Source organism: Zophobas morio, unplaced genomic scaffold (genome assembly GCF_036711695.1).
Source record: "Zophobas morio isolate AGI-343-1 ecotype UQ-CSIRO unplaced genomic scaffold, CSIRO_AGI_Zmor_V1 ptg000017l, whole genome shotgun sequence".
NCBI lineage: Eukaryota > Metazoa > Arthropoda > Insecta > Coleoptera > Tenebrionidae > Zophobas > Zophobas morio.
In genome coordinates, this window is record NW_026972122.1 from 10,521,575 (window position 1) to 10,537,605 (window position 16,031).

The following is a 16,031-nucleotide window of genomic DNA, read 5'->3' on the forward strand; positions in this document are numbered from 1 at the left end:
TATAAAAAGCGCCAGAAGAAAACGTAATTACTTGCATAAATTCGACGTGCATTAGCTGCAGATTTCTATAAGTTATATAATTGTGCAACATCAAAAATGTAATTTACACAGTAAAAAGTAGAGAGCGAAGATGCTAGTAAATTACGCAAGTAGAACTAGTGGTATTTTAAGACCTCGATTTCTTGTGAAACAAATTTATTGATAATGTATCGAAAAGTATTCAGTTATTAACGCTCCTACAATTAATACGAAAAGCAGGAAAAACAGTCACGAAGTAGAAACGAACTGAAATATCTGTAAAAGGTGCTTGATTGAGTGGAAATGAAGGAATTACGTTGAGAGTATACGTAATCTGCAAATTAAATGAGTGAAGTGTTAAATTAAATAAATGTCTCTGAAGAGAGAAAGCGGAAGTGTAATTTTTGATTTGTAATTACAAACTCGTGACAGTCATAACGGTCTTTTCAAAAATAAATCCTACCATCTGAAGCTCTATTAATTCGTCTTCCGTACGACAGACAGAAGTATAAGTTTTCTATTGACTTAAAAGTGTTAATAAACATAGTCTCTCTTTTAAACAGTGCATAAAAGAAATTGTACAAGTATACTTCTCCTATTTATCACTTTATTTAATCAACTACTCTACACTTGTCTGCGAAAACACTATAATAACCAGTTACGTAATTTTTTATGTTTTAGTTTTTTAAGCAAATCTAAGAATCTGCCAAGCCATTCACCTTCACTTTGCCAGGTTAAAGACAAAACTGCAAATCTCATATAATAAATCATACCCCGAAGTTGAGAAAATAACTCATAATTTGATACACAAGGAGGTATAAATCATAATTTCTAGTTGAGAACCTAAGTTTTATTAAAAAGCCAATAAATCAATGTGAGCGGTGTACGGAAAATTGTGAGGAGCCATTAAAGCAAAAATAATCCGTAAACAAAATATCTTTAAGGCTTCTAAATAGCAGGCTTTAAAATTGAAAGTAATCTAAAAGTTCTATTAAGCGTAATTATTTTTTTAATAATTTATGGTGTATCAATCAACTGCTAATACTCAAATTAAAATGTTCAAGGACTACCTAACACTTCATTATAAACATTGTTATAAAAAGTTGAACACCGTTATTTATCTGTTTATTGCAATTTAAAATTAAAAATAGATTCCTGATCAACATGATAACCAAGGATAATATAGGTAATTATGTGCTTATTTTCGTGAACTTTATGATCAAAATTGTATATTTTAACCGCATTCGAACGAGTCCAGAATTGCAAAATACCTGAAATCATGATGCTCATCAGATCATCAGTGTTCAATGTCCTCTCGATGAATATGTATTTATTATATTATTATTAAGTAAATTGCGGTCAACAAAAAGCGTCCTCAAGTTGGCGTTGGACGAACAAGTTGTTCATGCGTAAAACACAGCCTACTTGTTCAACAACAACTTGAGGACTTGTTTTTCAAGATCTAGTATTAAAATTGTATTTTGCTACTAAGACAACACTTTAACGATGAACGGGAATACAAACTTTCTCTTATTACAAGTGATTAAAACAACGAACTTTTCTTTTTAAGCAAAATTTTATTTTCTATCAATATTGGCTTCCTTTCCGTTCAATATTTTCAAATTAATAGTTGTTAATGTCTATAGTCTTAAACATCCACAGACAACAACCTAATGTTTTTTAAATAATTTAAAGTTGTTTACACAAAACTTCCCTCGCCCCTGAAGCACACTCAGTTAAATCAGTCCAGTTTCTTAGATAAACTACAAAATTTCATGTTGAGATTGTTTTTAATTCTATGGAAACTCCTAAATTTTGTGACGACGTTATCAACTCCTTAGTAGGAACAAATATATAGTTTGGATAGGTATAGTTGTCCAAATCTGACTTCCTTTTTAAGCAAAATTCCAGACATTTTTGTCTCGCAAAAACACAAATATCGCAAGTGTTTAGACAAATGTAAACAACTGGTTGTTAAGCTTGTTGTCACGAAAATTAGTTTCGCAGTCTACACGATTTCTCGATTGGGATTATTATGACTCGGATGTTTATTTATGACTTAAAACTTTATTGATAAAATTCGTCAAAATGGAATCAAAACATGTATACGCTCCGTGATTTAAAAATATTTATTCGCTCAAAGAAATCCGCACTGTGTGCTAGTGATCTCAACCTCTTCTCGTGAATAAACGTATGTTTAATTCACTTGTTGTATAAAATTTATTTTAATCGTTACATTAGTTTTAAGATTTTTAAACTCTTGAAATTTAGCAGAAAAAATCTGCACAATGCACCATCGAAAATTATTTTTTTTTTTTAAGTATCTAAAGTTGAAACATGACAATCCCAACGTAAATTTTGTGTTCTTAAATAAAAATTGGCAAAAATATGGATCAATTCAGTTGATTTAAAGGAGAAATTGGCAAAGTAATATCTGCAGTAAAACGTTTTACCGTTCTTCATATTCCTTGTTTTGATGTTTTTTTAGATGGATGTAGCTTCTTTATGGACAGTAACATAAATGACAGAGACTACCGTAAAACAATATATGGTCTAAATATTTTCTTTAAAGAGAAAGACGAAGCGATACCAACCGCTACTTGCCTTAAATAAAATATTTAAGAAGAACGTTATTATAATGGATAATGCTCTATAGTACTCTGTAACAGCAGAGAAATCGCCCACTAGCAGTAGTAAAAAATATGTCTTAGGAGTATATTTTTGGCTTAACAAAAAAAAATTCTTTGTTGATGAAGTTACAAAAAGAGAATTATGGTGTAAAATCAAGCCAATTCTATATCATTCAATTAAAAAGTATGAAGTAGATGAACTCGTGTAGGGTTACAGTATTTTGTAACTTCCGTCCTAGCACTGTTAATAAAACCCGACTGAGTTAATGTGGAAATATTATCCGTGTGGACAAACGTTATACAACACTGCGAAGAATTGATTAATCAAAACTGGAAAAAAATTAATAGGTATTTTTCCAATTAACGATATTTGCGCTTTCGTAATGAAGCTATAAGAATCTGACTTTGATTCGGATTATTATTTACGTGATTATCTCATATAATTTTAATAACAATAAAGTCATTACAATACGTAAGTATTAATACTGGAAACAAAAATTAGTCGAAGGTTATTTCGATAGACCTTCCCTTGCTCTTGCAGTGCAAGAAAATATATCCAGCTTTTTCGAAAAATTACAAAATTTGATTTCGCGAATTTAATTTTTTTATGAGAACGCCTATAAGTTAATATAAAAATATATGCATAATGTTAAAGTAAATGTAAAATACAAAATTTTGTGATAACGTCATCAACACTTTTGCAAAGACATTCATTCATTAATTTTTTTGATTTCGGGTGACCCTGTATAACCAATTCTAAAAAATATTAATCACAAGCATAGACGCATCATATTTTGCACACTTTAGATAGGATTAATTCAGCAAAATTTTGAGATTACGTCATTAATTTTTTAGGAGGGATGAATAAATACCTATATGTATTTTTAATAAAAATTATTTATATCCTGAAACGTCTGCAAGATTTTAATGCATTCGATTTTGCAATTTCAAACTTAAAATAGAAAATGTTGTTATACAATTTTGATTTTGTATCCAAAAATGTGGATGTCTCGAGTAAAAATTCAAAACGAATTCATAAACTACACGTGTAGGACCAAATAATTTTATATAATTTAAAACTATAAATGTGAGGTGACGTCATGACATTGTTAGTGAGGATAATTAGCCAAATTTTGGATAGCGTTTTACCATCTATTTGATTCATAATTCCTAATATGCGTACCTACATAAAAAAATTTACAACAATGGGTTTAGTAGTTTTGGATATTATCTGTCTAACAAAAGTCAACATAGACAGACAGATAGGCGGAAACGGTAGACCACTTTATTCTAGGTGTCAGGAAACGTCGAGAAAATATAAGAATGGTAAGTCACCTTGGACTCGAATACTATACATCCTTAAGGAAGTAAAAACGTCAAAATTACAATTTTCTAACTAAAAGCCTCTCTCAATCAACTGGAACCTCTTATACATTGCTAAATGGTGGTTGTGTCAATAGAAAATTATTTTTTTAAGTCACCCTGCACTAATACTTCTAAAAAAATAGGACTGTTTAAAAAAAACTACGTGTAAGAAGTGTGTTATTCAAAATATTTCAAAGAAAAGGGACTTTACAAATTTGCGAAATGATGACATCAAATCTTTATAAAGGGTGAGCACATAAATCCTGATGAACGATTTATCATATTTTAAAGATGGCCTCATTACAATCTTGTAGGAAGAACACAGAAATTTGACGCACTATTGTACGATCTACATAATATACTTAGAAAATATGTAAAATTTTACAAAAATCTCGCAAAAAAAACACGATTCCCACAACATTTGCACAGTTAAATAATGTTGTAAACTGTTCTTGTAAGAACCACGCTAATTGAAATTGTAAATTTCTCGTCTATGGTCAAAATAAAATATGAATCTTACCATAACAACCATGTTGGAAAATTGTTCTACGTTGTTACTAAAATAATTAGGTTCCACGTAACACTACTCTTGTCTAAAAGACTATTCTTAATTTGAATTCGTGCTTAATTATATTTACATTTACATGGAACATACAAATGTGTGATATTTATTCGAAAAACGAAAACGTTAAAGAAGCGATGAAAAAAGAAATTGGTTCATGAGACATAACAATGGGAGCAAAATTAAATAAAACACAATTAAATATGAAAGAAAAAGAATATTCGTCAACAATAACAACTAAGTACTACTTATTTGAAAAAATACGTTAGAATAAAAAAATAAGTCTCGGAAAGGCACGTCCAAAGAAAAATTGTGATATTTGTAGGCATATTGTTTTAATTTTACGCACGTTTGGTTACCACATTTCTCAAGTTTTTCCTTGAATTTATTGCTTAAATGTTAATATTATGAAATCGCCTTAAATGAATAACTTTAATTTAAAAAGTATATCTAAATGACATTTTTAAAATAATTCGTTGGCACACATATATCGGGCGGGCAACATAATTTGTAAGCGAGTCATCCTTGGAACTGAATACATGTCTTCTGTGAAATAATATGTTAATAATAATAAAATTTTTAATAAAATTACTTGCTGACACGTGAAACTTTTCTTATTTTCTTGCTTGTTGTTGCTTCCTGGAGAAATTATCTGCACAGTTGTTTTCAGAACTTTATTTGCGTATTTGCATATTCACTTAAAAATGGAATTTCCATTAAAGAAGAAAGTATTTATGATTATTGATGAATAATCATGTGATTAACTGGCTTATTAATTATTATTCAATACAAATCTCTTCAAAGTAACCGAACCGCTGTTATATCTTATCGAAAAATGTTGTTGTTGGCAGATTTTATACCACAACTTCACGTTGGCGACTGGAAAGTAGGTTATTTTTAGCAACACAGGGCTACAGCGCATTCGACTAGGACGACAACAGCAGGAATTAAAAAAAAATGAGATTGAAAATAACACAAGAAATTATCGAACAGCTTTTTTTTATTTTGTACATTTTGCCTGAGACGGCTTAAAAGTTAATAGAATAAAACACAAGATGATGTAAAATTGGGTCTGTCTAACGAATTGTTTCCTTAAAATTTCTGAATCTGTGTATAGAAAGCTTAAAAACTGTTAGTGGTAGTTGTTTTAAATTAAATGTCACTTAAATATTAAACACGAAGAGTCTTTAGTTTTACATCCAAAATCGCTGTAACGTGACATGCGAAAATAAGTAGCACCACTTTAAAACACTTTTGACAATTATTATAAAATGCTAGAAAGCTGTTGTTTTCTCTTGTACTTCGATATTTTTCTTATATATTTTATGGAAAGTTATAGTTTTGGTGTACTGTGTTTTGTATAGAGCCCGAATACAATTATTTGAAAATACATCAAAAATAGCAATACCAACACTTGAAGAAAGGTTGTTTTTTGTTTATTTATATATTATAAGATTTTTCATGAAAAAAAGACGTCAAGTTTATTTTAAGAAATTATAAACCTCTACAAACGTATAAACAAAAATTAACATAACATGGGTGCACAAAACGGTTTAGTTAGAATAACAGTCGTCACAATAAAATATCTATTTTTTTAAGAAATATAAATTACAATAACAGTCAACTATAAAATTCTTTAAAATTCGTAGAACCAATGAATCAACAGGTATTTTACATTATGTTGTTGTGTAGATATGTAGTTAAAACTCAATTAACGAATGACAGGTAATGTAAATAATATACATTTTTGTGTTTAATCGGTTTCATCAAGCTTCACTCTGTTCCACTTATAAAGAAAAATTTAAGAAATTTGGTGTTAAAGGACTTGTTAAATACGTTACTAGTTACATATATTTTCAATTTAAATTTTATACAAGCGTGTTTCCAAATTCTTGATTAAATAAAAAATGACCCTCTGCTTGTACGCATAAACATACTATCCTACATTTCAAAAATAACCTATTTCATTCAAAAATATTCAGTTTCTAAATACATAATTAAACCTATTTAATTCTGCTTTATTGCTTAAAAAAAACTGTGCAACCTTTAGAACGAAATGCTCTAAAAATTTCAAATCAAAATAATTAATTGTTCGATTTTATGTGTTTACTGTGTGGATAATTGCTTAATTGATCTGATCTGTTTTCAGACTGGTTAAATATAGTGTTTCTCAATAAATCCAAGAATAAATTTAAAGAATTTCTAGAATTAATCAAGACGTAAACGGTGACACTGTTTGGGTGACATATTCTAACAAATAGGTGACTTGACCTTCATTTACGAAAAGAAAGCAAAATTTTCACTGTCCGACCATGTACGATAATTAAATGTATTATTATAATTCTTCGCATTAACTGAACACAATTTCCACATTCCCATTCCGATAATCACACGAACAGCCTCCAAGCTCGACACCTGAGTGTCTCCTAATTATACCTCGTTTCTCACCGCAGAGGCCGTCAGATACATCTGAAAATATAAACAATGAAATTAGGAACACCCGTATCAAACTAGTTACAATCGATTTCAAGTGACGGCCTTATATGGGAGCAATAATAGTGGGGTACTTGTTGATTCGAAGAAGTCGAGAAATTCTCAGGTCGAAAATAATCAAAGATATAAGTAGAGTCACCTATCGTGAACGTTTTCAGTTGGCGGAGATCAACTCGTAACGACAACTTAGTCCGGTGAAAGTGTTCTCAGTCCATCGTGTACCGGAGGATTGGCCACAAAAGAATCCATTTACACATGCGCACATACTGAAAAGGACGCACTATAAATATATAACTTGCCAGTCTCCACTTCTTGGCTAGTGCTTGAACCTTCAGCATGGCTTCCAAAACTTTTTGGCTGTGTTGTTTATTACTTCTTGGGATAGGTAAGTTGTTTTTTATCTGTCACCCCCTCCACTCTAAAAAACCACTAGATCCCCCCACGCACTCGCCTCGGTAATAATTCACGACTTTTTTTTTATTTTCAAAATTCCCGGCGCAGTGGGCTTTCTTTTTTTCGTGTTAATTATGCATTCCTCTCTTGGTACATAAAGAACCTCAAAAGGTCATACCATCGTGGCATTTGAACCATAAAAACTGTTAATCAGGAAGTATCATAATTGCAAAAAACCGTTACATCAAACTTCTCTAATTCACTTTCCTTTTCTGACTGTCATTCATGTCAGTGATCCTTTTTTGTACTTGTTCATTAAGAATTGTTACCACATCGTTATGCTTATGACTAACATGCAACTGTAAAACCCACATGCAGTTAGGAAACTTGTTGAACGTTTAGCGTCGTTTCTGAGATATCTTTTTCGCGCGAAGTCAATTCCGATAGTGAAACTCTGAGCGAAGAAAGTTCTCTCCTAATTGGGTATTCAGGTTTCAAGTTTAACCTGTTTCTCCGTAAAACCTATCGCGACTTTAACCTTGACAATTAGATAATCATCTCTGCACGGTTTTTGCAACTTGTGTATCCTTTATGGTAATTTGGTCGATGTTTGACATTTGGAAGTAATGAAGCAGACAACAATGAAGAAACGTGAAAGACATTTACGATTCACCCGACAAATACCAAATATTTCACAATTCATCTGGCTTTTGACCTTCTTTGTTAAACCTCAACGAGACATTTACCATAAGATAAAACAGGCTTGGTAGTGATTCAGGCGGAGGTAAACTGCGAATTAGTACCGGTATGTGCACATTGCAAAACCAGATAAATTTTTTCTTTGTTGCGGTACTGATAGAATTGCTTAGTAGGCAGTTTTCCAATTGTTTCAATATTGTCAATTGATTGTTATATAAACAATTTAGCTTTTTATCGGCTGTAGAAACCTGTTCTACATCTTATTCAAACAGCTACTTTCAAGTGACCTGGATTTCTTTTCCCCCCTCGCAAAATATTTTTGTCGAAGCCTAATCGAACTAATTGACCAATGAAATCGATTTTGCAGCGTTTGCCCAGGATGATGACGGAGGAGAAGAAGCCACAGCCGAAGAGCTCTGCGACAACAGGCCAGCCGACGAGTACTTCAGACTGTCGACGGAAGGTGACTGTAGAGATGTAGTCAGGTATGATGTCTGAACGTAGCGCATCAGGTGCTTTCCTTTTTGGCATTATGCAATTCGGTTTTATCCCACAATTATCAAAATCTAGGAAACCAATTGCTGATTCTTGAAATTTGCAGTCCATCACAGTAGCTTGTTTTCAAGTACGCTTCTGGCCGGCATTCCATAAAAACAACAGATTGCACGTGTCTTTGACATACAATTGAAATGAATGTGGATGTCCTAAATGCATGCAACAGATTAAATAAAAAAATTGAAACCGCAGGCAAAACTGCTGTGACCAGAAGCCAGAATTTTAATTTTATTTTAATAGCATCCGTATTTTTGTTGTGCGTATTTTAAACCAGTTCAAAGACTAAAATCATACATTCTAAAAATGTTGTCAACAAATGAAATAAATACACCAAGGTCAACATTTATGTAAAAAAGTTATAATTAAAAAAAAGAAAATTTGACTACACTTACTTTGGAAACAAAAAAAGATTTTTCTAAAATTGAACAATCAGATATTTCCGTCCAAGCATTTTTCTATGTTTATAATTTGATAATTTTGTAATAACTATAAACTTATTATCAAGCTATGTTGTGAAAGAAAAGGTTTTATTTTTTTGAGTTTCGTTTCTAAACTTTTGTCTCTTTTTGTATTTGTTACCGTTTGTAACAGATACAAACAAAACTTTCGCTATTTTGATAAAAAAGTTTGTTCCTAAAACTTGAAAAACCATTTCACACGTCGAAGCATTTTTATCAAATTCGTTCCAAACATTAAGTATTAATTATGAAACTTAAAGTGAAACTTTGTTTACATTGCATTCAAAATTTCGAATCAAAAAAGTAAATAACTGACATTTTTTCCAAAAATGTTAGGATTAGTTATAACTGTGAATACAGGGACTGATCTATTAAGGACGATAAAGATGGGGATCTTTCTGATTTCTAGAATATAAACCTTCGGCTGAAATGTTTTCGATATGCCGAGGAAGCAATAAAAAACACGATCAGCTATAGATTTTTGAAGATTTGTCTTTCATGGAATTTTCGTCTTGCTAGATTATCGTCAATTTGAACGTTTGAGTTGAAAATGGCTGCCTTTGATCGTGTTTTTGCATTGGTTTCTCGTTATTAAAAAAAACAAATGTATTTCCAGTTTTTCTGAAAACAGTATTTTGAATATAATACAATTTTTTATATTTTTCAGTTAAAAACAAACCGCAAAATATCGCAATAAAATTATTACAAAATTAAGAAAGGTATTTTTATCTAGAAAGAAATAGTTTTATAATTTAAACAATTTTTAATTCGTATTTATTGACTGATTGAAACTAAGGGCACTTTTTGTAATGTAGGAAATATTTGGAACTTTTACAGATCCGACTGTAAAATTTTGGTTGTCCTCTTCTGAGGCTTTATAACTACCGTTTATTTTTGAAATACCGATGCGACGTTGCCACGTTATTCTAATTTTCTTGAAATTTATTAGTAATGGAAGAATTTACAAAAAAATCGCAGTAAAGTTATTTTTAACATCTATGTTACAATATTTTGAGAAGAAATAAATAAAGATACGCGCTTTGTTGTAGTATAACTGAAATAAAATTATCTTGTGCAGAATGTTAAAAATTTGTTAATTATTACAATTTTCAAATATCGATATTGCAGTCTCTCAAATATATATTTTTTATTACTGCATCTTATTCTATTTTTTGTGTTATCCTTCCACAAAATATTGTAAGAGATACTTTAAAAATAGCCCTATTCCGATTTTTTGTGAACCCTTTCATTGCCAAAAAATTTCAAGAAAATTGGAATAACGTGGCAACGTCGAATCGGAATTTCAAAAACAAGCTGTAATTATAAAACCTAGGAAGAGACTAATGGGATTATGTAAAATTATAAAGGGTGTTTCATTTAAAAAAACTAAGGTGTGTCTAACGCCTTAAAAACAGAAAACTCGGTATAGTTAAAAATAAGAATATAGTTCTCAAAGAACCATACAACTTTGGTCTATGACTTTTTTTAATAATTAATGAGATAAACTAGCTTTCAAGGTCACTTAATTTTTTCAAATGCGACTGCAGTTTCTAAATTAAAGATTTTTAAACCTTCTTTTCAGGTGAGTAATTGCTGGATTTAATGTAATTTTATTGCACGTCCGCATTCTAAAGTCAAAAATAGTTACCAAAAAATAAATTTGGACTATGCAAAATTTCAAATATTTAAAAACATGTGTACAAAAATATACACAGTATATTTCATTCTGTTAAAATTACTTTAAATTATTATTAGAATTGCGTGAAGCAAACTTAATGTTTTTTGAAAAAATTATTACATGAAAGTTATGTCACTTTACTTTTACATAAATGGGATATAAAAATGTCATCTGCATCTTTACCATGTACACGGATCATTTTTGAAGAAAAATAATCAGCTTCAATCATATTTCTAGTATTTCAGCAACTGCTGAAAAATAATCTATATTCGAATATTTTGTTTTGTATTGTGGGCATTTTTTTAAGCTCAAAATTGAGTTAATTTTACTTATAAAAGAAAAGTGGAACCTGAAATGCATCGGTCCATGTTGTCATCTAGATAAATTTCATTTTATAGATTCTCTGTTGTTGAATTTATTAGCATACAAGTAGTAGTTTTCAAATAATTTCAATAAAATAGAGATGAACACATCTATCAATCTCCATTTTTTTTGTAGAAAAAATGAACACAAACATAATTTGTAGTACATTCTAGGTTATTTTTTCCTAGATTATCATAAATTAAATAGAAGCAGAATGTTTTTTAGAAGGTAAATTTTAAATTCTGAGGAGTTAAAAAATTTTGAAACTTTTTTGATTTAACACATCATAAAAAGAAAACCAAGGTATTACAAAACATCGAGATATATGACAATTCACTATTCTGAATTCAAAATTTTTCTGTAACATATCGCTTGATTATATCTTATGTGATTCCAAGTGAAAAAAGTTAAAATGTCATTGTCGGCTATAATAATTACTAAGACTACACGCATCTGACATTCTGATTTTAAAAATTTACACGGTTGGCTACGTTTATGCCAAGAATGTACGTTGCCACAATTATAGCAAATTAAAACTACAACTACTGGCTCTAATAAGAAGTTGTTTTGTCTCATATTAGTCATATTCATGGAAACATCTTTAGTTTAAAACGATTTTTACATGTTTTCATAAAATTCAGTAGTCATTTGATCTATACTAACGCTAATAAGTACTTTAGCCAAAAAATTACAAAACTACTTTTTTGGTTCCACTTTAATAATTATGGTCCGCTGTAAGTCAAATAGGTACTTTTTCTTTAAACGGTAATAGTGGCAACATATAAGTATAATTCCACTTTACATATTACTGTCATGTTTTTGCAAAATATCAGTGGACAGTAATTATGCTGTCAGAATTCGAATCTAGTTAATAAATCTGTATACTACTACGAAAAAATCTAGTTTAAAACCTCATTCGCTTTTGAGCTGTTCGACCAGTCTATAATTATTCTGACAGATCAGGTACCGACTAACTTATAAGTCTCGATCTCAATCGAGTAAACGTTAGTTATTACTGCAACACAACCGTGGTGAAATTGTTCCCTTTTCAAAAGGAAGGCACCTGACTCCTGCTTTAATGACATAAATAAATTTGATTTTGTGGTGTAGGTGCGACAAAAACAGTGACAACAACGGCGCCACAAGATTGGCGTCTGTTCGATGTCCAGTAGGTTTAGCTTTTGACATTGAACGCCAAACTTGCGACTGGAAAACGAAAGTCAGCAACTGTGATGTTATAGAGAGTAAGTCGATGAAGAAGAAATAGTGACGTATACCTAGCCGGTTGTCCCCGAGAAACTTATTCAAATCAGTGCCACGTATCGTCAGTATTTCTTGGTCAAAACCTGATATTAAGCCCCCATTTTGACGTACAGGTGTACTAAGTCCGGTCTAAAGCAAATCACTTGTCCCAGCGGATTGGCATTTGACATCGATAAACAAACGTGTGACTGGAAAGGAAAAGTCAATAACTGTGATAAACTTGAGAGTAAGTCGCACTTTCGAGTGCGGTAAGGGAACGGTGTCTGTAGAAATTATGCGACCGCTGATTCGGCTTCAACGGGGCGACGAATTTGAAACGTTGTACAAAAAGTTACCAACTGTCCGGAAAAGAAACGTGTAGAAAGTAGATGGTGTTTTCTAACTTTAAGCTGGATTAATTCGTTTGTTGCATGCGCTTTTTGCTATGTACTAACAGGTGTGGGATGGTGGTGGTCTATACTATGTAAGACATACTAACTGTTACTGCATTTGTGGATAACACATCACTGTACACCTTACACAACACTTGTAGTTATTTTAAAGTCTTCAGTCTATCAGTATTTGTCTTGACTAGTACAGTTCATTCTAAAATCGTGTCATCATTATCCAACCAGATTCACTTTGTGTTTCTTTGTTCATTTCCTTCTTTTCTCTCTTGTATGTTCAGTCTTTATCTAAAAGTATTGTATTAAATTTTTACCTAAAATTTAAACTAAATGGTTATTTGCTTCGTTCAAAAACACCTTGTCGAAAAAGAAGATACGAAAGAAAAATTTTTTAAAATAATTGGAAAAGGTTAAAAACACGTAGTTACTCCATTTTCTGTTCTATTGGGGCACTAGAAAAAGGTGTGGAACTGGTGCTCCAAATAAAACAGAACGTATTTGTAACTTTTCTCAATTGAATAACCGTGTAATAAAAAACATCTGACTGAATGTTTAGAATTTGCAACGTATAACCGAGTATACGAGTAAATAAATCATTTAGTTTTTTCCTACTGTTTTCTACAACTTTTATCTTTCTCTTTATGTGTTGTATTTATTAATCATTTTTTCAGTTTCTTCGTCTACTTTCTATAAATGAAAGAGCGTACAAATAGAAAAAATAAGATGTACATATTTGCTAGTTAGATACAACTGCCAGTCACAAAGAACACACCCAATTATTACACTGTGTACATAGCGCACCTTCTAAGTTTTATTCAAACCAGGGTCATATTCACAAAATAGAACATTATCTTTCACGAGCCTTTTGTGGATATGGCTATAAATAATATCTGTTGTTTCACATTTTTAAAACTTTTGCGGTCTTACAAGGTTCTTCCTGGATCAAATTATATACGATTTCAAGTGAAGAGAAGTATAAAAAAACTTGTAAAAATTCACAAAAACTTGTTTGCGTAGAATTCTTTCCACTTTTTTTACAGTTACACATTTCCGTGTTGCTGAAAGTTATTCGTATGTTACTTCCGTATACCGGAAATGACATTCGCAGTCGAAGCAATGACATTCACTTTATTTTCTACAAGTGACAACCTTCACTGTTACGTAAAGAATTTAATCAATTCTCAAATTTGCTAAAAAATTGTTTGCGCGAAAAAACTGAAACGACAGAAATTATGGAACGCAAAACAACAGAACAGTATTAACTATTTTTCCATGAATTAGAACCACGCAAGGCGTTACCTAACTTCAAAACCGACGAACCGATTTGTCCCGACGGAAAATTGTCTTGTGGTAATGGTGAATGTATCGACAAAGAATTATTCTGCAACGGTAAACCGGACTGCAAGGACGAATCTGACGAAAATTCTTGCAGTAAGTGATTAATTATTTATCTGAATTTGCATTTCTACAATAATACGTCCTTCGCAGCTGTTGAAACTGATCCAAATCGAGCACCTGATTGCGACCAAACCCAATGCGTTTTGCCAGACTGCTTCTGTTCCGCTGACGGCACCAGAATTCCTGGACAACTGGAACCAGCCAACGTACCTCAGATGATCACCCTGACCTTTAACGGTGCCGTCAATATTGACAACATCGATTTATACGAGGAAATCTTCAGCGGTACCCGCAACAATCCCAACGGCTGTCAAATCAGGGGCACTTTCTTCGTTTCTCACAAATACACGAACTACTCCGCCGTCCAAGATTTGCATAGACGTGGTCACGAAATTGCCGTTTTCTCTCTAACCCACAAGGAAGACCCCAACTACTGGAGCCAAGGTTCCTACGACGACTGGTTAGCCGAAATGGCTGGAGCTCGTTTGATCGTCGAACGTTTCGCTAACATCACCGATGGTTCCATTATCGGAGTTCGTGCTCCGTACTTGAGAGTCGGAGGCAACAAACAATTCGAAATGATGGCCGATCAGTTCTTCGTCTATGACGCTTCCATTACTGCTTCTTTAGGTCGTGTCCCCATCTGGCCTTACACTTTGTACTTCAGAATGCCCCACAAATGCAACGGTAACGCCCATAACTGCCCCAGTCGTAGCCACCCAGTATGGGAAATGGTCATGAACGAGTTGGACAGACGTGACGATCCCACTTTCGACGAATCTTTGCCAGGTTGTCATATGGTCGACTCTTGCTCGAATATTCAAACCGGAGACCAATTTGCCCGTCTTCTCAGACACAACTTCAACCGCCACTTGAACAGCAACCGTGCTCCATTGGGTCTTCACTTCCATGCTTCCTGGTTGAAGAGCAAGAAAGAATTTAAAGAAGAACTCATTAAGTTCATCGAAGAGATGTTGTTGCGTAATGATGTTTACTTCGTAACTAATCTCCAAGTCATCCAGTGGATGCAGAATCCTACAGAATTGAACGGTTTACGTGATTTCCAAGAATGGAAAGAGAAGTGCGACATTAAGGGACAACCTTATTGCTCGTTGCCTAATTCATGTGCTCTCAATACTAGGGAGCTTCCCGGAGAAACGTTACGTCTCTTTACTTGCATGGAATGTCCTAATAACTACCCCTGGATCCTCGATCCCACAGGGGATGGTTTCTCAGTTAGGAAATAATTTATTTTATTATTAAATTTTAAGATTGAGTTTCTTTAACTTAAAAGACTTTGTATATAGCTATAATCAGTTTCCTATTACATCTTTTTAAATATGACTTGAATAGGTTTTAAATTTAAACAAATAGTTAATTAATAACTTGCCACAAGTTACTGTTTTATATTATACAATGTCAGTTGTGTTGTGAAGTGAAATTTTTGTTACAAAATAAAAATAAATAAAATTAATTTTACCACTAGAATAATATCAAAAACCAAAGGCAGAATAATATAGCAAGATTCTTTTGCCGTATGTACTGTTTAACGTAATGCAGATTTACTCCGCTTCTAACTGAATTTATCTACAAAAGTTTTGCTGGAGCAGTTTGATTATTACTTCGTAGGGGAGACAAATAAATAATATAAAATTCCCAGTTTTTATAAAAACTATATTTTGAAATTTACCTGTATTGTATAGGCAACGCATCACTTTATAAAGCTCGAACAATGTGTTTAATTGGGGAGGTAAGCAAAGAAGGAGTAAT

At 32.1% G+C, this 16,031-nt stretch overlaps 1 protein-coding gene across 2 annotated transcripts; it reads left to right on the forward strand.

Annotated features, from left to right (window-relative positions):
- Positions 1-7,250: 7,250 nt before the first annotated feature.
- On the forward strand, positions 7,251-15,740 carry Verm (vermiform). Of its 2 annotated transcripts, none has more exons than XM_064058120.1 (5): positions 7,251-7,453; positions 8,528-8,645; positions 12,325-12,458; positions 14,145-14,294; positions 14,352-15,740. In XM_064058120.1, exons 1-5 carry the CDS (start codon positions 7,405-7,407, stop codon positions 15,506-15,508), a joined length of 1,608 nt encoding a protein of 535 aa, XP_063914190.1. In that variant the 5' UTR covers positions 7,251-7,404; the 3' UTR covers positions 15,509-15,740. The 2 variants fall into 2 exon arrangements, with proteins under 2 accessions (XP_063914190.1, XP_063914191.1); XM_064058121.1 differs by lacking the exon at positions 12,325-12,458 and adding an exon at positions 12,591-12,703.
- Positions 15,741-16,031: the final 291 nt, after the last annotated feature.